The 25241-nt window shown below is 49.9% G+C and overlaps 1 protein-coding gene across 3 annotated transcripts; it reads right to left on the reverse strand.

Annotated features, from left to right (window-relative positions):
• Positions 1 to 2513: 2513 nt before the first annotated feature.
• On the reverse strand, positions 2514 to 25241 carry Capn11 (calpain 11). 3 transcript variants are annotated; one of them, XR_013104698.1, is made up of 21 exons: positions 25143 to 25241; positions 19324 to 19574; positions 19011 to 19080; positions 14376 to 14494; positions 13176 to 13309; positions 12814 to 12982; positions 10501 to 10584; positions 10325 to 10410; positions 10090 to 10164; positions 9772 to 9935; positions 9411 to 9583; positions 6692 to 6914; positions 6079 to 6118; positions 5932 to 5997; positions 5769 to 5826; positions 5607 to 5671; positions 4592 to 4660; positions 4109 to 4187; positions 3898 to 4014; positions 2998 to 3056; positions 2514 to 2903 (listed from the first exon to the last, which is right to left on the reverse strand). XR_013104698.1 is itself a non-coding variant. In XM_076915271.1 (21 exons), exons 1-21 carry the CDS (start codon positions 25156 to 25158, stop codon positions 2877 to 2879), a joined length of 2133 nt encoding a protein of 710 aa, XP_076771386.1. In that variant the 5' UTR covers positions 25159 to 25238; the 3' UTR covers positions 2514 to 2876. The 3 variants fall into 3 exon arrangements, 1 of the variants encoding a protein (XP_076771386.1); XM_076915271.1 differs by having other exon boundaries at positions 6692 to 6903; positions 25143 to 25238; XR_013104699.1 differs by lacking the exons at positions 2514 to 2903; positions 2998 to 3056; positions 3898 to 4014; positions 4109 to 4187 and having other exon boundaries at positions 6692 to 7221; positions 25143 to 25238.

Below are 25241 nucleotides of genomic sequence, written 5' to 3' on the forward strand. Positions count from 1 at the left end.
TTTGAGGGAGGGGAGAAGCAGGGTAGAGTTGTTGTTCTGACATCAAAGGCTTTGCAGTCAAAGAAATGGTGTGTCCTAAGAGGGGCAGTGTCTATGGAAAGTGGCAGTTGGTCATCAAGAGATAAAATCTAGATTGCCTAAACGAAGTCAGCTCACATGTGTGTAAGCTGACATTTCTGTGCCAAGGGGAAAGAGCAGAAATGTAGGCAAACAGCCTGTGGGGACAAATCCTTGGGAGGCCACAGTGGGGACAGCCTCCTAGGACTTTGAGGTGCATAAAGGGCCACATGAAAGCCACTGGGATGGAGTCAAAGAAGCAGACGACTGATGTGTCTTGTTTTCTGTATTTTAACACAAACTGTATAGAACTGTTGCTCATAGACTGCTGGTAAATCCTGATGTCAAGGGTCGAGTGTTCTCACTTTGCTTGCTTGTTTGTTTATTTGAGACAGGGTTTCTCTGTGTAGCCCTGGCTGTCCTGGAACTCACTCTGTACACCAGGCTGGCTTAGATCTGCCTGCTGGGATTAAAGGCATGCACCACCAAGCCCTGTTTTGGTTGAGACCTTTTGACAGTTCAAAGGACCTGTTAGTTTAGAACCTCACTGGTCTTCCTGCTGGGATGTCCTGCCATCCCCAGGGAGATGAGCTCTTTAGGGAGAAAGCACTGTGGAGAACGGGCAGCTGCCTCACTCAGCGGGAAGATAGGAACAGTGCTTTCAGAGGCTCCCTTGAGAGTGTGACTTATCACATGATAAAGGACACGGAGAGGAAGACAAAGGGGTGGTGGAACAGGAACCAAGTCCTCAAGAGACAGTCAGGTGTGGCCGTGATGGAGGGAAGAGGCGGCTCTGTACAGGCTGACTAAATTGATCAATAAAGTGACTGAGGAGCTGGGGTAGGGCTGGAGAATTAGGAAGGGACCTCAGAGGATGGGAACTCCAGCTGTCTGCACAGCTGTGGGCGGGAACTGGAAACAGTGCATATAAGCAGCTCCATGGTGTGGTTAAGGGGAAGGTTCTTACTGTAGGTATGAGAGGGAGAACAGGCAGAGGCGCCAGTTCAGAGCCGAGACAGAAAGTAGTTGATTGAACCTGGCCGTGGCCGGTAGCGAGAGGTGGAAGGAGGGAGACCAGGAGAGCATGGGCAAGAGAGACCAAAAGAGTGGAGTGGGCCAAGAGAGGACAAATGAGAGGAAGATGAGAGAGAGGGAGGGAGGGAGGGAGGGAGGGACATAGTCAAAATAGCAGGGCAGGGTTATAAGGAGATTGGGAAGGGAAGCCCATGAGCTGGAGGAAATTCAGGATGGAAGGAGAGGCAAAAAGAACCAAGAAGGGCCAGGATGCCAACATGGACTCTGAAATGTGTACCGGGCTCTTGTGAGGCTCAGGGAGCTTGGAGACCAGCATGCACTTTGGAATGCTAACAGACAGCAAAGGCAGCTACTTGTTCCCTCTGCCAGTGATAAGGGAAAAGGCTCCTCTTGGCAGAGGGGAACGGGCTTCACAAGTTCCTGACCTCTGGTGGCTTTTGTTTAACTGCCAGAATTTGGGGAAATGGAGTTTCCTTTGGACCTGACAGAAACCACAGTCCTTAGGAAGCTCTACCCAGAGGCAGGAAGTATTCTGAGTGCTCTGTGGAGTGAAGGTTTAATCTAAGGGAAGCCTTATCTAGGAGGCTGAGTCACAGGAGAAAGGTTTTATGATAACATTATTACTGGCTTTATAAGAGAAGGGAGAGAGAGGACCAGGAAGATGGCCTGCCACTCAAGCCTGATGACCAGAGTTTGAATCCAGGGACTCACTTTAAAAAGCCAGATAAGGTGGTGTGCATCTGCAATCTGAGCACTCCTGAGGTGAGGTGGGAGGTGGAAAAACCCCAGCTGCTCACCGCCCAGCCAGTCCTCAGTAGCCTGTGCAGCAGCAGGGAGACTGCCAGTTTCCCAACAGGAGGGACTCCTCATTGTGTGATCTATTGGCTGGCTCTTGCAAGTGCTTGTCCTTTAATTTGTTTGTTTGTTTGTTTGTTTGTTTGTTTTGTTTTCCAAGACAGGGCTCCTCTGTGTAACCCTGGCTGTCTAGGAACTCCTTGTGTAGACCAGGCTGGCCTGAACCCATAGAGATCCACAAGCCTCTGCTTCTCAAGTCTGGGGATTAAAGGCGTGGGTCACCCCCCACCTCACTCCCAACACACACACCTTGAGCTTGTCTTTTGACCTTAGTGCAGTCTTTGGTGGAGGGGCCAATTTGAGGGAAGATAGGACAAAGGCATCTCAAGGCCTTGTGACCTCTGGCTTTGTCAGCCCCAGTTCGGGCTTCGCTGGCCATTGACTCAGTGGCACCCCTTTACCCCACAACGCTCAGCCCATCTAATTGTTGGTAATGTTTTCATAGCTTGGGGCTGAGGTGCGTTTAATATCCCGGAACCCTGCAGCGCCCCCTAGTAATTTGTAGACTAGCACATTTGCAGATGCTTCGCGGAGATATAATGGAGTCCCTCTTTGGTGTTGAAGAATTAAGTGGTAAACCATGTCCTGTTTATTAGAATAATATGTACAAGGCGGCGTGGGGAGGCAATGGAATTCCTGACAAGAGGGCGGGCTAGCAGGCAGGTGTGAGCTGACAGCGTACTGGAACGGGAAGCTGCAAGGCTGCCTTCGCCAGAGAAAAACTGGGGGAGAAGCCACCTCGTTTTTAGTCTAAATGCGGCATGAGAGTGCTCGGGGTGGGTTGGGGGTTAGAGTTCCTGCCAGCCTGGAGCACGGAATAAACACTGCGCCTGGGGCATTGGAAAGCGAAGGCGACAAGAAGCATCTACCATCCAGTCTGGAGCATCGCGGGTGGACGGAGGAGGGAGGGAGCCAGGCTCCCCATCTCCCTACCCCCACATGGTTATTTGCAGCCACTGCAAACAGAGCAGAGGATGGAGAGTGGGCGGGACTAGAGGGGAGGGGATCAAAGTGTGGCCAGACCACCCTTACCATCCCCCTCCCTCTTACCTGGTTTATATTCAAACAAATAGAACCAGTTTTCTTGGTGTCCATGGATAAGAAGAACGCTGTTTTAAGGACAAGGGCGGGGGGGAGGGGGGAGGTAGAGGGGGCGGGGTTAGAGCTGAGATGCTGATCTGAAAGACCCACTCTCCAAGAAAGGAGACACTCTGCAAGCACTTTTACACGCTTGCTCCTTATTGTTTTAACGCAGAGTCTCACTAAGTAGCCTAGGTTGCCCCAAACTTGTGATCCTCCTGTCTTAGCTTCCCAAGTTCAAGAATTATAACTATGGGCTTTTTAATCCTTGGGACAATTTTTTCATTGTTTGTTTATTTGTGTTTTGAGTCTTTTGGCTGACCCAGGCTGACCTCAGACCCACTCTGTAGCTGAGGATGACTTTCAACTCCTGATTTTCCTGCCCCCATCTCCAGAGTGTTGGGAATTAAAGGTGTGTATCACTACACCAGGGCTTGCTGCAAGCTAGGCAAATACTCTACCAACTGGGCTCCATCTCCGGCCCCTGGCAGAATGGCTATCGTCCAAACCAGATATATATATATATATTGGTTTTTCGAGACAGGGTTTCCCTGTGTAGCCCTGGCTGTCCTGGAGCTCACTCTATAGACCAGGCTGGCCTCGAACTCAGAAATCCGCCTGCCTCTGCCTCCCAAGTGCTGGGATTAAAGGCGTGCGCCACCACTGCCGGGCCAAACCATATTTTCTAGAGAAGGAAATAGGGTGCAGAGAGAAGTCACAGCCCCGGCATGTGGTGGACTTGAACTTGGGTCAGGTGTGTGCTCTGTGTGGGAGAGTTTCTGTTGGCGACAGGCCTCAGGATGAATGAATGGGTGTGGGGACAAGCCAGCTCTCCTGGCCTAACCAGAAGGGGGCAGGCGCCTCACTCACCAAACATGGCCTTGAGCCTTAGAAAACAGTTGATGAAGTCATCGAAGCACACAATCATGTTGTCGTCTGCGTACCTAGCAACGATCACCTCAGCCACTCTGTTGTTCATCCTGATGCCTAGGGGGCAGACGGGGAGACCATGAGGGCAGAATTCAGGCCTCAACCTAACCACCCAGCCCCCTGCCTTGGTCAGCCCCTGCTCCTTGGCCACCTGCTTTCTCTATCGCCAAGCGCATCTCGTAGGAGTTCAGGTTGCCGGAGTGGTCCTCGTCACACTCTCTGAAGATCTCCTGAAGACCAGACACACGCCATCGGCTCACAGTGGTTGTAAAACAGAATACTGAAGCAGGACTGACTTACATCATTTGCCCAAGACCCTGGGGCACTCTGATTGGCCATGCAAACCTCTAATGTTCCTGCTTTCTGGCAGTTGAAGGGTTAATCCCAAGCATCGCAGGGGATGTTGGTATACTGCCCAGTGCTTTCTGCAGGCACCCTTTATGACCATAACAGGCTATACTGGTTACTTACAAGTTTGGGGTGTGTGTGTGTGTGTGTGTGTGTGTGTGTGTGTGTGTGTGTGTGTCTGTGTGTGTGTGTCTGTGTGTGTGTGTGTCTGTGTCTCTACAGTTCTAATTAATGGCTTCTTTGTCAGTTTCCATGCCTCTTGGCTGTTTCTTTAAGGGCCTTTTACCATCCATTTCTTGATCTTTCTCCACAGGACCTGGAACTCATGAAGCCCCAGCTTGCCAGAACCATCTTTCTAGGGAGATTAGTCAAGGATTAAAGAGGGCACTCTGGGGATGAGGAAACAGAAGGCTTCCACACAGGCTTGGGGTTCCTGAATGCTAACAGCCAGAACTGGGATCGCTAGCTATCCCCCCACTCCAGATCTTATCCCTATCACAGGGAGGGCACTGAGGCTGGAGGGATGTTGGGGGCCGACTTTTAGCAGAAAGCCGCTATCAGCTTTGCAGCCATCTTGAGCCATATACCCTGACATGAGACTTGGATTACAATAGCCTACAACAGCTGAGCACACTCTGATAATCTTGGTTTAGATACCTTGGGTGTGTGAGATTAAAGGTGTGTGAGATTAAAGGTGTGTAACTTAAGAGTTTGACTTAGAAGTGTAGAGATCAGATTTAGAGACAAGACCTAAGGGCATGATTAAAGGTGTGACCAAAAGGCATGGCTTAGAAGTGAGACATATAAAAGGCAGAGACAGATGGAGAGAATCAGACACTTCAGAGAGTACAACTTGGAGTAGGAATTAGGCATTAGGTAGCAGGCACTTGGAAGAGAACTTGGAAGAAGTAACTTGGAACTTGGAGGCACTAGGGACTAGGAACTAGGGACTAGGAACTTAGGACTTGGGACTTGGAGAGAAGAAGAGAGACTGAAGAATAAACGGGATTGAAACACATTCTGTCTGGTCTCCATTCTTCGAGTCCGTCCTCACTCTCTCTCTTGCTGAACCCCGACCCGCCAACCGGAGCAGCAGCTTGGACCGGGATACAGTGGCTGCCAAACTCGGAGCAGCCCGGGCCTCAACATTTTGCTCAGGCCGCAACATTTATGGCCACCCGAACGTGGGGCTAGTGCGGTTCTCAACAGAGAGAGAGATGGCCACTTCTGAGTCAGGCTTGGAGGGGTCAGGGGAGAAGATAGGAAACACCTGTTAGGCTTGCCACAGGGCAGAAAGATACATCCATGAGGTTGATCATACGGCGACAGACATCCAAGCTAAAGCCTTTCGTCTTGAAGCTCTTGACTGTGAGGGAGGGACGGGGTAAGAAGAAGGGGTGGATGAGTACAGTGGGGACCAGATGGGGTGGGGGTGAGCTATAAGGGCCGGGTGGACCACTCACGTTTAGCCGACATCTTGTTGAGAAGTTTGTGTAGCTCATACATGTCTACTTCATCATCCTAGGAGAGACGACTGTAATCAGTCACCTGCTCTGATTAATCACCTACTATGCGCCTGTGGCCCGATGGCCACCTCCCTTCCACCTCTGCCCCTGGCCCTCTTACCCCGTTTGCCACCATCTCAAACAACTGTATAGAATCCTTGTCCAAATCCTTGTCAGTGATGGTCTCCTGGGGAAAAGGATGGAGTGAGTCAGTCTTTAAAACGTCCTTCACTCTTCCAACCCCATCCAGCCCAGAGCTTCCTGTTACCTCTTGAAGATGTTCAACCCGGTTGACTTCGTCCAGCAACCTGAGCATAAGAGAGTGAAGGCTTAGGGGTAGCTGGGGGTCAGAGATGTGAGGTGATCTGGGGAGGGTCCTGTCATTGTATATGGAGCACTGTCTAATACTCCATTAAATCTGGGCTCTAGAGTCATTCCTATTTCTATTACAAATTTAGAGGGGCTGAAGCCATAGCTTAGTTGTTAAGAGCACTGACTGCTCTTCCAGAGGTCCTGAGTTCAATTCCCGGTAAACATATGGTGGCTCACAAATTTAGACCTCACATCCTGATGCCTTAGTTTCCAAGAATATAACATATGAAGCCGGGCAGTGGTGGTGCATGCCTGTAATCCCAGCACTTGGGAGGCAGAGGCAGGCAGATTTCTGAGTTCGAGGCCAGCCTGGTCTACAGAGTGAGTTCCAGGACAGCCAGAACTACACAGAGAAACCCTGTCTCGAAAAAACCAAAAAAAAAAAAAAAAAAAAAAAAAAAAAAAAAAAAAAAAAAATATAACATACGACTGATGTGAAGGGAGACCAGAATCTGACACTCTCCAGCCCTTGGGCAGGGTACCTCTCCAGTGTGAGGCTGGCCCCTCACCAGGTCTCACTGTGTTTCTCCGTGAAGACCCGAAGCAGGAAGTCAGCATCTTTATGGGGCTCAAAGGTGGAGGGGATAATGATGTATTCTCCCGGGGGCAGCCGAAGATGGCTGTTCACCTCCCTCGAGTTGGTGAAGGTCTCTGAAAAGCCGTGGTCCCAGTATTTCACGAAGAAGTCTTTCTTCAGGTGGATGTCCCGGAGGTTCTGAAACTGTATGTACCCTGGAGGTGGGTACAGGACTAGCATAGGAGAGCAAGGAGACGGGACCTCCCAAGGTGAGCCATCTTGTGGGCCAGATTGATGGTGGGGACCAGGACCACTGCTGTGGCCTGTGCATCCCCCACATCGTCAAAAATTCAATATGGCCTCATCCTTCCCCGACTCCCACCATTGGGTAAAAGGAGCAAGATTCCTAACCCAGGGTTCCCCACAACTTTTCTCCAGATCCCTCCCCTTGCCATTCCATCTGTAGCCAGGAGGGGGCTGGATGTCTGCTCAGGTGTAAGCCTGTTGTACCTCTTTTGGAACCTGAAAGAGAGAGAGAGAGAGAGAGAGAGAGAGAGCGCTTCAGAGCAATGAAGGGGTTCTAGCCATCAGCTAGGTGAGTGTGCATTGTGTGTGTGCCTCTGTATGTACATGTGAGCACAAACGTGAGCCTGTCTTGGGGTTCATTAGGGTACTGGAGCAATGGTAGTGGTGGTGGTGGGGCATAGGCTGATAGCATTAAGAATCTATCGGTTTTGGATTTCAAACTACAGTTTGCCCAAAGTTTACAAAGGTAGATTTTCTTATCAGCCCAGGTTAAAGACAGTGTATGTCCCTAGAATGTTAGTCCACAGAGTGTCATACCTACAGAAATAGTTAGGTGACCGCTGACATGGAGGAGAGAGAGCAAATACGATTGCGTGTTTGCCTTTTGTCTTCTGTCTTGTAGCCCAGGCTTTGAATATGCTGTGTAGCTGAGGGTGCCTTTGAACTTCTGATCTTCCTGCTGCCGCCTCCCAAATGTCGGGCTTACAAACCTGTGCCACCGTGCCCAGTTTTATGCATGACTGGGACTAGAACCCAGGGCTTCTTGCACATGAGTCACGCTAGCTCTTGTTTTGTTTTGATTTTTTTTGGAGGCAGATATCATGTAGACCAGGCTGGCTAACTATGTAGCTGAAGCTGGCCTTGAACTCCTGACCCCTCTGGCCTCTGCAGGTACCTTTATTCATGTGCACGCACTCACACACAGACACACAATTTAAAAACATTTTTTAATATACATGTGTGATGGTGCACACCTTTGATCTCCTCACAAGAAAGGTAGACAGAGGCAAATCTCTGCTAGTTTGAGGCCAGCCTGGTCTACGATCCAGATTCAGGCCATCTAGGACTGCCTAGGGAGACTCTGTAAACTGAATTAAATTAAAAAGCAGTATTTTCTCCAGATGGTGGTGGTGCATGTCTTTAATCCCAGCACCCGGGAGGCAGAAGCAGGCAGATCTCCGAGTTTGAGGCCAGCCTGGTCTACAGAGTGAGGCCAGCCTGGTCTACAGAGTGAGTGCCAGGACAGCCAAGGCTACACAGAGAAACTCTGTCTAAAAAATCGAAACAAGCAAGATATGCTCATGCACCTCTGCAGTCCTACCACTCCTGAGTGAGATGGAGGTGAGACAACAGAAACACCAGCTGCTCACAGACCTGCCAGTCTGGAGCAGCCGTGATGCAGCAGGAGCAAAGAGGGACTGCCACCCAACAAGGCAGCAAGTGAGAACCGGACTCATACATACGTGCATAGATGATGGAGAAACAGGAGGGTGAGATGTGGTGTGCACACTTACAGTCCCAACATTTGGCAGAAGCAGGAGGGTCCAGAGTTCAAGGCCAACCTTGGCAACATAGCAAGGCCAGGGCTAGCCTAGGCTACATGAGGCCCTGGCTTTTTTCACCCTACTCTTTAGTAGGTCATGACCTACTAAAAGCCCCCGCCAGACACCTAGCAGATACTATTGCTGTCTGCTCGGAATGTCAGAGCGGAGGGCTAAGTGGACCTCTTTTCTTTATAAATTAGCCTGTCTGTGGTATTCAGTTATCCCACCAGGAACAGAGCTGAGAAGAGGACAGCAGAGGCTCGCAACAACTCGGTTTATCTTATTCTGAGACAGGCTCTCACGGTATAGACCAGGCTGGCATGCAACTCATGACAATCCTCCAGACTCTGCAGCTTGAACATGCTAAGATTACCGACGGTCCAGAGAGAGAGAAAGAGAGAGAAAGAGAGAGAGAGAGAGAGAGAGAGAGAGAGAGAGAGAGAGAGAGAGAGCGCTGAGGCCCACCACTTCAGCAGCAGGGCTGTGCAGTCTTTGGGGTGACTCATGCTCACAGGGGTCTTAAGAGGTGAAGCACACATCTCTGAGTTCGAAGCTAGCCTGATCTATACAGCAAGTTCCAGGACAGCTAAGGCTACACAGGGAAATAGTGTCTCAAAAACAAAACAAAACAACCAACCAACCAAACAAACAAACAAACAAAACAAAACCAAAAAACCCCAAACCCAACAACAACAATAAAAGAACAGAAAAAGAAAAAGAGAAAAAAAAGAAAAAAAAAAAAAGAGCATAAACCTTTAATCCTAGACTGGGGAGTTAGAGTTTGACACCAGCCTGGTCTACATGGCAGGAAAAGAAGAGGAGGAGGGGGAGGAGGAGGGGGAGGAGGAGGGGGAGGCACACCGAGAAGATGACAAAGCCTATGGTGAGCAGCTGGGGTCCATCTCGAGCATGTCGCCAGTTCTTCTGCATCAGTGCCACCAGACAGGTGCAAACCATTTCGTTTTTCTCAGAGCCATCTGAATCATCCACTTCGGGGAGAGAAATCTTAAACTGGGGGTTGCTCCAGAATGTCTCTGTGGAAGATGCAGGTCAAACTGGCAGTGCTGGGCCAGGCCTTCTGTTCCCGACTGGGCCCTTTTTGGGTGCAGTGAGATTCCAGCCTGGCTCCCTGAGGGCCGTGGTGTTTGACGGACTCTGCCCTTAACCACCCTGACTCTGTGACCTCCTGCCCAGGCCTAGTTTCCAGGTTGCCCTCACCCACCAGGGTGGTTTCTGCAGCCCCCTGCGGTGCTCCCCCTTCGCCAGCTGCCCTCATAGAAGGTTGTGTGCCAGCAGCTCTTGTACTCCCAGGAAGAGAGTGCATCCGGGGTGAGGTTACAGATCTCCAGCAATGTAAAATTTCTCATGAAGTCTTCATAGGACATCCTGGGACGGAAGAACAGACAGCATCGTGGGTACACTCCACAGTCACAGCTACAGACCCATGACCGTGCTCATCCAGGGCACACAACACAGAGAAGACTGTAGGGAGATGAGGGGTGCCTGTGAGGAGTCTGAGGCCCCTCCTAGCCACACTGACCAGAAGTCTCCATCTTCCTTCTTGTGTAGCAGCTGTATCTGAACATCTGGGTTCACCTCTTCCCACTCCTTGGCTCTGCAGTGAGAAAACGGTGGATGGGAAGGGCAACCAACCGCCTTCAGAGGCCTTGTAAGACCTCACAGCACTGGGGACAGGGTTGGCCCCACTGTGACATTGGCTTCCTCCGGGACCCTGCTGTGGCTTTTGTCCCCTTCTCTTGGGTCAGAGTCCCTACTTGTCACTCCAGGCTCCATTCCATTCAACCCGGCCCCAGGGATTCTGGATCCGAATCAGAGTTATCAACTTGTCTCTGTAGTAGACCTGGGGTGGGGAGGGGCACGAGTTCAGGACACCACAGGGTGTGGCTCTCACGCCTGTGACTCCTAAGGGAGGTCATTTGCTGGTACTCACATCTTCTAGGCCAGTTACTGCATAAGCGTGCCCTTTCACCAGCATATTATGGGTCATCGTTTCTACGTCACTAGTGTTGGTGACCTACAGAAAAGAAGGGACAGTATTTGAGATCTGGCCTGGAAGTCCTAAGAAAGCCATTGTTTCATTCATTGCATTAGGGGCGTGTCTAATATGGCATAGAGGCTCTCAGATTCTCTATGTAGCCAAGACCATCCAATGATTCTTTAACTTCTGATTCTCTAGCCTCAGCCTCTTGAGGCTGTATAGACATGAGACACTACACCTTGCTTATACTTACACACACACACACACACACACACACACACACACACACACAGTGAGGGCACAGAGAGGGAGGAGAGAAAGGGAGAGAGGGAGAGGGAGAAAAGGAGAAGAAGAGAGAGAGACTATGGAGGACACTTGTATGTGCATGGTGTATGTGAACACATGGGATGACCAGAGAAAGCCACCGAGTCTCTTTTGTTATTGCTGTGTTTTTAAAATAAATGTCTATTTTTATTTTATGTGTATGGGTGGTTTGCTTGCATGTTTGTCAGTACTACATGTGCCCAGTACCCTAGGAGACCAGAAGGAGGCCCTGGATCCCCAGGAACTGGAGTTACAGGTGTTGTGAGCTACCACCTGGGTACTGGGAACGGAACCCACGTTTATGGCAAGAGCAGCCAATGCTCTCACTCCCTGAGCCACCACTCTGTCCTATACTTTGAGACACAATCTCTTACTGAACCTGAAGCTTATTGCTTTGGGACAGTCTTGCTGGCCAGCAAGTTCCAAGGATCCTCCTGTTTTTATGCTCAGCGCTGGGAGTACCTATAGGCACACATGGCAGTGGCAGTTTTTGTTTGTTTGTTTGTTTACGTGAGTGCAGGGGATTTGAACTCAGATCTTACATCAGGAGCAAACACCCACCGAGCCATCTCCCCAGCTCCTGTGCTTCACATTTGGAAGCAATTGCTGATTCACCTGCGGTAGTACAGGGAGCGCCTGTGTGCCCCTAACACCGATTCCCTCTGTCTGTTTTGCAACAATACGCTGAGTATAGTGGAGTAAGCCTACAGCCCCAGCACTTGGGAGACAAGTTTTTGTGAGTTTGAGGCCAGCCTGGTCTACATAATGAGTCCCAGGACAGCCAGGGCTACATAGTGAGACCCTGTCTCAAAATAAAAACAAAAACAACAAAAAGCCTAAACAAACCAGTAAGAGGACAAAACAAAACAAAACAAAAAGCCCACAGAACAAGTGAGCGCCAGCATGCTGGTTTTGATGCAACCTGTACATCTCTCTCTACCGTAAGGATTTTGTATGTGTGTATGAATGCTTTTGCCTGTGTGTGTCTGTGTACTATGTGTTTATAGTGTCTACAGAGGCCAGAAGAAGGTTTTGGATCCCCAGGGACTGGAGCTACAGATGGCTGTGTGCTGCCATGTGTGCTGGGAATTGAACCCTGGTCCTCTGGAAAAGCAGCCCAGGGAAGCACCTCTCCAGCCCCGTCTTAGCTTTGTCACTTGTGGTTCTGTGCAGCTTGATAATCACATATTTAGCTTCCTGGATCTGTCACCAGAGTGAGGGTATGGGTCATGTCCTTTACTACTTGCATCTCTAAAGGGCCTTTGTGGCCAGGACCCCCCTCACCCTCTCCTTCCTCCCCTGACCATCAGTAATACTCCAGGATGATGCTGTCATATAGAGTCACATAGAGGCGGGTCACACCCTATCTTTAAGGGCCGTTGCTGTTTGTATCCTACGCTATGTAAGAATCAGTTGGTTTAACTTAGTTGATTCACCTGCAGAAAAGTGATTTCCTGTTACAAGTACAGCTTGCAAAAACATTTGCATTCAGGCTTTGTGGGGAGTAATCTCTCCTCTGCCTTTTCAATAAAGGCCCTGCCCCCGTAACTGCTGTTACATGAAAGTACTCTGGGTGCATTTATTTATTTGAACAAATATTTGTTGGGTGCCTATTGCATGCTGGGTATGGTCTAAAGTCCCAGGGTCCAGTGGTGAATGAATCAAATAAAGGCCACTGCCCTCCTGGAATCTTCTCCCTGCACCCTGGAGGGGATAAGCTATGAAAACTTGCATTATGAGTTACTCAGGGTCATAGAAAATACTAAAGAGAAAGTCGAGGCAATGCAGAGGCCATGCCTGGTGGGAACAGCCATTCTGCACTACAGGCAGACAAAATTTGTTAAGAAACTGTAGCAAGTGACAAAATGTTTGGGCAAAGAGCCTTGGGGTCCGGGTGCAGACAGACGCAAAGGCCCAGCAGCAAGACCCAGCTTGGCTTACTTCGATGGAACAACCCATGAGGGAAGACTTCTCCAGAGCTTTCCTGAGGAGCCTTAGCATGTTGTGAGGGGGCTTCTGGAGCCGAATGCTCTGAGCTACGCCGCCTGTGAAGTCTTCCAAACCCTCCATAGTGCTGCCTCCAGCCAGCGCTTCGTAGGATCCGTTCAGCCTGCAGGCAGATAGGGCGTTGTTAGGAGCCCTGAGTTGGAGCGAACAGTCAGGCGGAATGGTGAGGGAAAGTGAGGCATGCCTTATGGTGGCCTGTCTCCTCCCCTGGTTCAGTTAGTGGCCTGGCCCACCTTCCTTGGTAGCCAAAGCCATGAGGCTCAAGGCCAGCCTGGTTCCTGGCCTGGGCAACTCACTTGGCGTAGGCCTTCTCCAGCAGGGCGCTCCAGAACTCCTGGCGTTGGGAAGAGTGCACGAACACCAGCTTGTTGTTCCTAGTGGGCAGCCGGTCGTCCACCACCACGTTCAACCACTGCCCAAACTGCCAAAGCTGTGGGTAGCAAGGGGACATTTGTCTGCATTCAGGTGAACGCTGTCCTCAGGGCGCCCTCTAGTGGCCAGGACAAGAACATATCAGCAATAATTACTCTTTAACTGGATTTTTTGTAAAAATAAATGGGTATATGTGTGTATAGGTATATATGAAGAGAGAGAGAGAGAGAGAGAGAGAGAGAGAGAGAGAGAGAGAGGGAGAGGGAGAGGGAGAGGGAGAGGGAGAGGGAGAGGGAGAGGGAGAGGGAGAGGGAGAGGGAGAGGGAGAGGGAGAGGGAGAGGGAGAGAGCGGGAGAGAGAGAGAGAGCGAGAGAGCGAGAGCAAGCGAAAGAGAGAGAGATATCGATCTGTCTGTCTATCTGTCCATCATTTTTCTCCTTCCACTATGCAAGTTTCAGGGATCAAACTCAAGTTGCCAGGCCTGGGGGTAAGTGCACTTATCCACTAAACCATCTTGACCAAGGCCCAGTCATTCCTTAGAATAGGCGAGGGAAAGTCAACAAAAGCCTTAAAATCTTAAAATCCCTCCCCATTCCTGCAACTCCATCTCCCCCTCCTGTTTTGCCCCAGTATTGAGAAAACCCCACCCACATTCAGACTGAAAACCAAAGGAAGCTAGAGGTTGGGATTTCAGAGATCTTAAAGTTCTCTCCCCATTTTATGACAGTTTATCAGTCATAAACCTGGCCCTTTATCAGTTAAAGGGCCAGGCCATACTAATTATATGGTGGAGATTTTCAGTGACATGATCCCTTATGTGCATTTGTGGATGCAGGCACATAAGTGCACGCACACACACATAATAGGAATAGGAAAAGAGCCACAAACAGCTAATTATTTTCTTTGGAGTTTTAAAAAAAATTAGCTTTCATGATTTCTTTCATAAGCAGATATTTCTCTGAAAATTAGTTGAAAAGTGTTCCCAGACATTGTCATGTTTGAAAAACAAAATAAGTACATACATGATCTCTCTCCTCCTCCCTTCCTCTCTCCCTCTTTCCCTCCCTTCTTCCCTCCCTTCTTCCTTCCATCCCTCCCTGCCCCCCTTTTGGTCTTTCCTTTACCTGAAAATGGAAGATGCCTGCATAGTTCTTCTTGAAGTTCTGACCTCTGGGCACCACACGGAACAGCAGTTTGGGGCTAGTGGTGAGGGAGCCAATGGCAGCCAGCAGCCAGCAGTCCCCTTAAAGGAAGGCAGGGAGGGGTTACTCCTTGAGCAGCCCCATGTGTGTGGAGACCCCAAATCTCCAGCCAGAGGGGCAGGTCCAGGGAGCTCTCCTTTTCACTGAGAAGAGTTGGGAAGGGAGATAAATGGGGAAACTGAGGCAGAGCTTGGGCTCTGGGACATGGAACTCATGTACTTGTTTAGTCAAGGGAGTCACAAATCAAAGTAACATGCCTTGGCTTGGGGGAATCTGGGGTAGGCTTCCTAGCAGCACCCTGCTTGCTCTCAGGACAGGCTTCTATCTGTTGACATACACATTAATCTTTCTCTGTGGCCCCCATTCCCACTCTGCACACAGGTTGCAGTAGTGGCCAAAGGCCCAAGATGTCTCCTGGAACACTTGTGTAATCTCAGCACTTGGGTGGTGGTGACTAAAAGGATTATAAGTTCATTTGCCAACAACCTGTTCTACAGAGTGAGACCTTGTCTCAAACCACTCAAGAGCTGGAGCCGTGCTCAGCAGTTAAGAGCACACCTTCTCTCCTAGAGGACTTGAGTTCAGTTCCCAACATCCATATCAGGTCATTTGCCACTACAGGTAACTCTAGGTCTAGGGGAAATCTGACAACGCCCTCTTCTGGTCTCCACAGGTACTGCACTCACATGCATATACACACAAAATCAAAAAGGAAAACCATGCCTGATAGTAGTGGTATACACCTTTAATTCCAGCATGCATGAGGCAGAGGCAAGTGGATTTTTGAGTTCAAGGCCAGCCTAGACTGTAGATCGAGTTCCAGGAAGGGCAGGGCTACAGAGCAGCCCTGTCTCAAAAACAAAACAAAACAAAACACAAAAGAAAAAGAGGGGTCGGTTAGAGAGGTCTTGTTGGAGGACCAGAGTTCAAGCACCCAAGTCAAATACCTCACAAATAGCTGTAACTCCAGCTCTAAGGATTGCATTCCCTCTTCTGGTCTCCGAGGACACCACCATAAGTGTGTGTGCATTCTCTCTCTCTCTCTCTCTCTCTCTCTCTCTCTCTCTCTCACACACACACACACACACACACACACACACACACACACACATACACACACACACACACACACACACTGTGAGCCCTGGAGCTGAAGATGGAGCACAGAGCCATCATCAGTCATCTACCGTCCTCATCCGTCCCCTGGGATTGGTCCTCAGTGATGGGCCAGGGTAAGAGGTGTGAATTCCGGGGCCTGGCCAAGCTTTTGGGCCCTGGCAAGTTTCTGTGATGACTAGAGGCCTCTGGGTTTGACAGGAGGCTGCAGGCAGGAGGGAAGACTAAAGATTCTGCAGTTATCACCAATACAAGGGCACTCAGGGATCACTCATTTCTCATCCTTCTTTACCCAGCATCCCTCTGGCCCACTGAGCCACAGAGGCAACTGTGGTCCCAGGGCTCCTTGGCCTCTTGCTGTACTTATTTCGGCCCTTTTTCCAGCCACAAAGAGAATAAAGTGGTCTTGGTGCTTGCCCTGGTGATGAAGGGGGGGGGGGAGGAGGAGGCTCAGGGAGGAGGAGGAGGAGGAGGGGGAGAAGGGGGAGGAGGGGGAGGAAGAGGAGGCTCAGGGAGGAGGAGGAGGAGGCTCAGGGAGGAAGAGGAGGAGGAAGAAGAAGAAGAGGAGAAGGAAGAGGAGGAGGAAGAGGAGGAGGAGGAGGAGGAGGAGGAGGAGGAGGAGGAGGAGGAGGAGGAGGAGGAGGAGGAGGAGGAGGAGGAGGAAGTAACCTGATCCCCAGAGCAGTGTCAGGAGACTCTGCTGACCCATTATTGGGTCCATGCTAAAGAAGTTTTAGCACCTGTGACAGACAACCCTTTGACTTTTTTCTCCTCAAAATATATGACCCAACTCTCATACTGTTTTCTTTTTTAAAGACAGGGTCTCCTGTAGCCCAGGCTAGCTTTAAACTCATTGTATAGGTGAGGATGACCTTTAACTTCCCTGCCTCCCTTTTATCTGGCAAGGTCTCTAGACTCCTGGCTAGCTTGGCACTCACTATGTAGACTAGGCTGACTTTGAATTCATGAGTAATTCTCTGGCCTCGTCTAGATCTTGGGATTATAGGCACATGCCACCAAACCCAGTTTTCCGTGATGCTGAGGACTGAACCCAGGGCTTCATGCATGCTAGCCAAGTACTCTGTCCACCGAGCTACACCGTAGCCCCATAACCCTTTGCATCCTGAGTATGGGCCACATGCAGGGCTTCCTCCTAACAAAACATGATAGAGATGTGTGTGTGTGTGTGTGTGTGTGTGTGTGTGTGTGTGTGTGTGTGTGTGTGTGTGTGTGTGTGTGTGTGTGTGTGTGTGTGTGTGTGTGTGTAAGAGAGAGAGAGAGACACCCTGAGATCAGTTGGGTCAGGATACATCAATGCTTGCCTAGCTGGCTGAAGGCCCTGGGTTCCATCCTAAATAAAAAACAAATGAACCAAATGTGACAGTGCACACATTCAATTCCAACACTTGGGAGACAGGCAGATGGATCTCTATGAGTTCAAAGCCAGCCTGGACTACATTGTGAGTTTGAGGCCAGCTAAGACTACATAGTAGGATTTTGTTTGTCTCAATAAATAAATAAAAACAAGCAAACAAAACAAATAAACAAAAAGCCCTTGGGCTACTGAGTGGAAGTCAGCTACCCAAGCCACTTTGTAGACAAACCTCTGGCAAGGGGCTCAGTCTCCTGCCAACGTCAGGTAGGCGCTGGGACCTCAGGCCACAGGACAGTATTATCTCCAGAGTGGAGCCTTGGATCCAGCCAAGCCTTCAGAGGGCCAGAGTCCCACAGCACCGCTGACCTCAGCAGCAACATCTCCAGGCACTCTGAGCCAGCCCTGCCCCCTCTGATCTGCGGTTCTTCCCAGAGAGCCTGGGGTGAGAATTGCTTGTTGGTTGCTTGAGACAGTCTCATGTGGCCCCAGGTTGGCCTTGAGCCCCTGACCCCTTTACTGCAGCAGCCAGCCCCAAGTCTGGTTAGAGACCTGTGTTTGTTTGTTTATTTGTTTGTTTGTTTGTTTTTGGTTTTTCGAGACAGGGTTTCTCTGTGTAGCCCTGGCTGTCCTGGAACTCACTCTGTAGACCAGGCTGGCCTCGAACTCAGAAATCCGCCTGCCTCTGCCTCCCAAGTGCTGGGATTAAAGGCGTGCACCACCACTGCCTGGCGAGACCTGTTTTTTAAAAAAGATTTATTTTGTCTCTATGTGTCTGCCTGAGTGTTTGTGCACATGTGGCATGTGTGTGTGTGGGCACTCCTGTGTACATGTGGCATGTGTGTGTGGACTCCTGTGTACATGTGACATGTGTGTGTGTGGGGGGGCACTCCTGTGTACATGTGACATGTGTGTGTGTGGGCTCCTGTGTACATGTGACATGTGTGTGTGGGCACTCCTGTGTACATGTGGCATGTGTGTGTGTGTGGACTCCTGTGTACATGTGACATGTGTGTGTGGGCACTCTTGTGTACATGTGACATGTGTGTGTGTGGGCACTCCTGTGTACATGTGGCATGTGTGTGTCTGTGCACTCCTGTGTACATGTGGCATGTGTGTGTCTGTGCACTCCTGTGTACATGTGGCATGTGTGTGTCTGTGCACTCCTGTGTACATGTGGCATGTGTGTGGGGGGGCACTCCTGTGTGTGTGGGCACTCCTGTGTACATGTGGCATGTGTGTGTGAACTCCTGTGTACATGTGACATGTGTGTGTGTGTGCACTCCTTTGTACATGTGGCATGTGTGTGTGTGGGCACTCCTTTGTACATGTGGCATGTGTGTGTGGGCTCCTGTGTACATGTGACATGTGTGTGTGTGGGGGGCACTCCTGTGTACATGTGACAAGTGTGTGTGGGCACTCCTGTGTACATGTGGCATGTGTGTGGGGGCACTCCTGTGCACATGTGACAAGTGTGTGTGGGCACTCCTGTGTACATGTGGCATGTGTGTGTGGACTCCTATGTACATGTGACATGTGTGTGTATGTGGGGGGCACTCCTGAGCACATGTAGCATGTGTGTGTGGGCACTCCTGTGTACATGTGGCACATGTGTGTGTGGGACATTTCTATGTGCATGGAGGCCAGTGGGGGGAGGGGCACTGGATTCCTTGGAGCTAGAGCTTCAGGCATTTCGATAATGGACTTGTAACTTGGGTGCTAGGATCTGAACTCTTCTTCATTTTTTTTTAGGAAGTGCTCTTAACAACCGGGCCATCTCTGCACCCATCTCCGATTACTAAGCCTTGGGTTATTTATCACACATCAACAAGTAACTGCCTTATTACCTCAGCTTACTTCCAAACCAGACAGCAGCAGGGACAGGAGGGACACAGAGGACACATGTAACACTTCTGCTGACTGTCCTCTCTTGGAAGGGGAGGAAGAGGGAAACAGGGGGTCCTATGCTTGCTTCCAGATTTGAGAGCCGTCTGGTTGTCCCTGCCCCCATCCCAATCTCTTTTTTCCCCATTTTCCTCCTGGAGGCCAGCTCCCTGTTGTCTACTTACCCAGGATCCCTTGGCAGATGTCAGTGGGAGAGAAGTCATTCGTAATGAACTGGGGGTTATGCATGATATCCTGTGGTAAAGGAATAAGCATGTCAAGGGGTGATGGTCTCCTTCCCCAGCTCCCTTTACCTCTGATCTCTAGGCAAGCAGGAGGGGGATGCTGAGCCCTAAGCACAGCCTGGGTGTGGCAGCCAGGCTTGGGTACCAGCCCCTGATTAAGCTAGAAGGTTTGGGCAGCAGCATGTTCAGAACTGCTCCCAGCTCTGGTGGCATCAGAGCCTGGTGCCAGGGCCCTCCCCCTTTCCCTACCCACCTTGGGCCGCTGCCAGTAGACGTCCTGCATGTGTTTGGAGCTGGGGCCCAGATCCTTGAAGCCTATAGACTGGGGTTCAGCAGGGAAAAAGGGGTCTTCAAACAGTTCCCCCTTCTTGAGACATGCTGCTCGAAGGTCCTCAAAGTCCTGATTCTTATAGTTGTGGGCATTTTGGTGTTGGCCCACACCCTTTTTCTTGAGCCTGAGGCTGTTTATGGCGGCCACCATTCCATTTTCGCCATAGGAGATGTCTGTTCAGTAAAAAAGACAAATAACCCAAGTTGGAATGGACTGTAGTTGGGCAGGTGGGCACGACTGGAATTGTGGATGTTTGGAAGGTGGACACCGGAGGTCAGGGGCTGACCATCTTCAGCCACAGAGTTTCGTTTTGTAATATTTACTTACTTCTATGTGCACTCGCTTGTGTGTCTGAGTGTGCGCCTGTGCACCATGTGCTTGCAGGAGCTCGAAGAGGTCAGAGAGGCGTTGGAGTTACAGATGGCTGTGAGTCATTATGATGGAGCTGGGAATCAAACTAGGTCCTCTGCAGGAGCGGCCAGGGCTCTTAACCACTGAGGCACCTCCAAGTCCATTTTCCCCTTCCCGTCTCCTACTCCTTCCGGCCCCGCTCACTCTGGCTCTGCCCAGCTCACTCCGGCTCAGCCTATGTCCAGTTTTTAAAATAAAGATTTATTTATTCTGTCTATCTGTCTATCTGTCTATCTGTCTATCTATCTATCTATCTATCTATCTATCTATCTATCTATTTATCTATCTATCTGGTCTTACTGTGTAGTAGTTTTGGCTAGATTGGAACTCAAGTAGATCAAGCTGACCTCAAACTCACAGAAATCCACTTGCCTCTGCCTCCAAAGTTATGGAATTAAAGGTTTGTCCCTCCATACTCAACTTTTTTTTTTTTTTTTTTTTTTTTTTTTTTGATTTTTGAGACAGGGTTTCTCTGTGTATCTTCTTGCTGTCCTGGAACTCACTGTGTAGACCAGGCTGGCCTCGAACTCAGAAATCCGCCTGCCTCTGCCTCCCAAGTGCTGGGATTAAAGGTGTGCGCCACCACCGCCCGGCCATACTCAACCCTTTTTAATTAAAAAAAATATGTATGAGTGTCTTGCCTGCATATATGTCTGCGCAGATGCTTGCAGTGTCCACAGAAGGCAGAAGAGGACACTAGGTCCTCTGGGACTGGAGTTAGAGATGGTTGTGAGCCACCTTATGTGGGTGCTGGGAACTGAACTGGCTCCTCTGGAAGCATAGCCAGTGTCCTTAACTGCTGAGCCATCTCTCCAGAACCATAAATCTAAAAGATGTCTGTGTCTGTATGAGTGTGTGTGTGTGTGTGTGTGTGTGTGTGTGTGTGTGTGTGTTGTGGGAGGTGGTTGGGGAGCAGAAGACGTCAGATCCCTGGGGACTGGAGTTAAGAATGTTTGCAGAATGCCCAGCTTGTAACACGGGTGCTGGGTTCCAGACTCTGGTCCTCATTCTCATGCACCAAGTGCTCTCTCCAGGGCCAAAGTGCTAATACCCGATTTGTGAAAAGCTTAGCTCAAATGGCACCCTGCCTCAGAAAGCAAACAAGAATGGTATGGAAAGTTTCCGGAAGACCAAGGCCACCAGGCGATGTCCCTTTCATGTTCATAGGTGGGAGGGATGACAAGGAGAGGAGGTAAAGACATTGGAGCTCCTCCAGGAAGACTGGAAGTAATGAGTGATGAGGCCTCTTTGGAGAGCATTGTCCAGCAGTGTCTCAATTAATGAAACACAGGGACTGGAGAGATGGCTCACTAGTTAAGAGTGCTGGCTGTTCTTCCAGAGGACCCAGGCTTGGCTCCCAGAACCCACATGGAGTTTTCAAAATACCGGGTAACTCCGGTTCCAAATAATTTGGCGCCCTCTTCTGGCCTCCTTCAGCATCTGCACTCACGTGCACACACCAACACATAGACACATAGTTTAAAATTAAAAAACCTTAAGGGCTAGAGATAGGACTCCTGGATTAAGAGCACTGGCTGCTCTTCTAGAGAATTCAGGTTCAAGTCCCGGCACCCACATGACAGCTCACAACCATTTGGAACTTTAATTCCAGGGGATCTGGCCTTTGAGGGCACTGGAAACTTACTTGATGCCCAGATGTACATGCAAACAAAACACCCATGTACATTTAAAAACAAAACAACAACAAAACATATAGTACTTGGGAGGCAGAGGCAGGAGGATTTCTGTGAGTTCAAGTCTGGTCTATATAGCAAGTTCCAGGCCAGCCAGGACTACATAGTGAGACCTTGTCTGAAGAAAGAGAGGAGGGGGAGAGAGAGGGGGAGAGAGGGAGAGGGAGAGGGAGAGGGAGAGGGAGAGGGAGAGGGAGAGGGAGAGGGAGAGGGAGAGGGAGAGGGAGAGGGAGAGGGAGAGGGAGAGAGGGAGAGAGAGAGATCTCAGCAGAGAAGACTGTTTCACCTAGCCTAAGGACCATGGACCATGTCTAGAGACGCTTCTGGTTGACACAACCAGATGGTGGTTGCTATTGGCATCTTGCAGATGGAGCCCATAGATGGGCTAAAAGCCTTACAGTGCTTTTAGCCCATCTATGGACAAAGGGTCACCCAGCTGAGATGTCAGTGGTTCTGCAGAGGCTGTGACATCTGGGGCAGATCTCAGGTAATCTACACAGGGAAGTGAGTTACTTGGTGCTTCCCACTCAGGGCTATCCCAGGAGGCTTCTTCCAGGTCTACACTGTGACTGAGGATGCTCAGCCTCTGCTGGAGCTCTCAGAGGCTCACAGAAGGTGCTGGCGTCTAAGGGAAGTGGGCATCACTGCGGGTAGACCAGTGCAGTGAAGGTGCACCCTCAACTCCCTGTTTCCCTGGAAGCTTCGTCCGTGATCGCTGCCCAGCACAGGGAGTCATTTCACACTGACTGCAAACCCTGCTTAGAATCCCCATTCAAGTCCCCAGTGTCTGAGCTCATTACTTGGCAATGGCAGCTGGAAGTCATACACCCTACTTTACCCCTACTGCCACTGCTATGGCAACCATCTCTAAAGAAGACAGCTACCCCAAGACCAGCCACATGGTGTTGTGAGGCACTCTGCTGCAAATCTGGCAGCCATTGTTGTCTTCATCGGAGTGGCTGTGATTACTTGCAATGGACTCCCAAGATGGGGGCCTGTTGATATTGCTTCATAGAAGAGTCATGGAGGGCCATCGATCCTTACCTGGGTCTCAGCCACTCTCTCTTGACCTTCCTAGCTCAATGGTTGTATTTCTGCCAATTACGTATGGTCTTAGAAAGTACCACTGTGTATAAAGTGTGGAAGGCTAGTTAAAAGTGGGGGAGGGAGAGATCATCTGTGTGGCTTTTAGGAAGTTGTTATCCATGCTAGGGTGAGACTTTTCAGCTATGCATTTGTTTCGGGGTCGTCTTAGGTCAACTTGATGCAAGCTAGAGTTATCTGAAAGGAGGGACCCTCAGTTGAGAAAATGCCTCCACAAGGTCCAGCAGTAAGGTCTTTTCTTCAATTAGTGATGGATGGCGGGGGGCCCAGACCATGGTGGGTGGTGCCATTGCTGGGCTGGTGGCCCTGGGTTCTATAAGAAAGCAGGCTGAGAGAGCCAAAGGAAGAAGGCTGGTGAGCAACACCCCTCCATGGCCTCTGCATCAGCTCCTGCCTCCAGGATCCTGCCCTGTTTAAGTTCTTGTCCTGACTTCCTTCAATGATGAACAGCAGTGGGGATTTCTCCGTAATTACCTTCCAGTCATGGTGTTTCATCACAGCAATAGTAACCCTAAGCAAGTCACCCATATTCCTGTGAGCAGCTCCTCAACATGCAGATAAATAAGCCCAACAAACCCATTGGTTCACTAAGTTGGACTTTGGTGGAATCATACCTTCGTCTCTCGTTGGGGTCTCTCTTACCTGGGATGAGTATGTGTTTGTCAGTGTCATAAATTTGAAAAGTTCATGCAACCCGAGGGAGGCAAGCTAAGACAGACAGGCAGCCGAGGCTGGAAAAAACTCAAGCAGATGGCCATGGGAGTATGTTGAGGAACATGGCTACATACCAAACTGCCTCCTCTGTCAGACTAAACAGCAACCCCAAAGGTGAGGTGCGGCCCCCATCAGACTGGGAGCCTTTAGAGTTTTGAAAAATTCAATCCAAGAAGAACCTGGTAGCCCATTATGACACCTAGCATTTGGGAGGCTGAGATGGGAGGATCTTGTCTAGGATGGTCCATTTTCTTACTTGATTCATTTGTATGTGTGCATACATGTATCAGAGCACACGTCTGGAGGTCAGGTGACAACCTGCAGGTGTGGGTTCTGTCCTTCCACCCTGTGGGTCTTGGGGATGGAACTCAGGTCATCAGGCTTGGTGACAAGGATCCTGTTTTTGAGGCCTAAGCCACATAGTGAAACCCAGTCTCTAAATCAAAAAATAAGAGTACCACCCCCTCATCCCCTAAGTGTATTTGTTTACAGATGATGCTTTCTCTCAAAACCTCACACACTTTTTGTTGTGGTAAGACTGCTGAATATGAATACTATGTTTGTTTGTTTGTTTTTGTTTTGTTTGCTTGGTTGGTTTGTTTTTGTTTTTAGGTTGGTTGTTTTTTTTTTTTCTTTTTCTTTTTTTTTTCTTTCTTTCAGACAGGGTCTCATGTAGAACCAGACTGGCTTCAAACTCTCTATGTAGCTGAGGAGACCTTGAACCCCAGACCCTTCTGCTTCTATGTCCTGTGTGCTCAGATGATGGGTCTGTCTTCACACTGGTTTTATATGGTCCTGGGGACAGAACTCAGGGTTTTATGCTCGCAAGTACTTTCACTCTGCCAACTTAATTACACCCCAATCCCTACCTTCGGTGATTAAAAAGAAGATGTCTTTTTAATTATGTCTATGCGTACCTGAGTGCAAATGCCCACAGAGGGTAGAGGTATTGCATCTCCTGGGAGCTGGAGTTAGAGGAGGCGGTAGTTAGCCACCCAATTCTGGTGCTGGGAACCCCACGTGGGTCCTCTGCAAGAGCAGTGTGCTGAACCTTCTCTCTGGGACCACTCCCAGTGATTCTTAAAACTATTATTACATTATAATCAGGGAACCAATGGTTTTATGGATAGCTGGATCTCCAGAGCTCAGAGGAAACTGAGATACTGTTTCTGAAAACTTCAGAGGTTTGGGGTCTCCTTGAAGCCTAAACATACAGGGGTCGAGTTACTACCTTGTTACAGAAGCTAGGAGGCAGAGTCTAGGGGCCTTAGTCCTCAGAGTAGCCTGGCTTCCTCCCCTCTCTCAGGCTGAGGGTGAAGGACCGAGCTGAGCCACACTCTTCCTCTGTTACTGAAGCTAGACGCCCCCCACCCTGTCCCCCCAGCTCCTTCCTGCACTGCTACCAGCCCATCCACCCTGGATGTGAGTGTAGCTGGACTGTATCCAAGGGGCTTGCTCTGTGTCTTAGGACCTGATATTTCAGGACTAAGAAGGCTGCTTTTCTGTGTTCGAGAGAGATTTTCTCTGTTCCCTAAGGTTTACTATATCTTTAATGGCTGATGGGCTTTTACACAAACCCTTCCCCAGACAGCTATGAGAGAGGGGTATGGGCCATCCCAACCCACACCAACGCTTCAGTGAAATAAAAGGAGAAACCCCACCTGCCTAGTTGTTCTCTAACAGTATGAGAAAGAAACGAGCCTTTTACTCTCAGAGCATCCAGCCTGGTAAGAGAGGTCCCAGTGTAAGGCCTCAGGGGGACAAGGCCCCATTGTGCAGGGGAGTCTATAGGAGGGACAGGCCCGGTGAACGCCTTACCTGAGATGTTCAGCATGCTGATGGCTATCTATCGGGCGAACACCTAGAACAGCTAGCACCTAGCACAGTACTTGACAGTTGAAGGTTCTTGGTGGTGGT

Source organism: Arvicanthis niloticus, chromosome 17, assembly GCF_011762505.2.
Source record: "Arvicanthis niloticus isolate mArvNil1 chromosome 17, mArvNil1.pat.X, whole genome shotgun sequence".
Lineage (NCBI taxonomy): Eukaryota > Metazoa > Chordata > Mammalia > Rodentia > Muridae > Arvicanthis > Arvicanthis niloticus.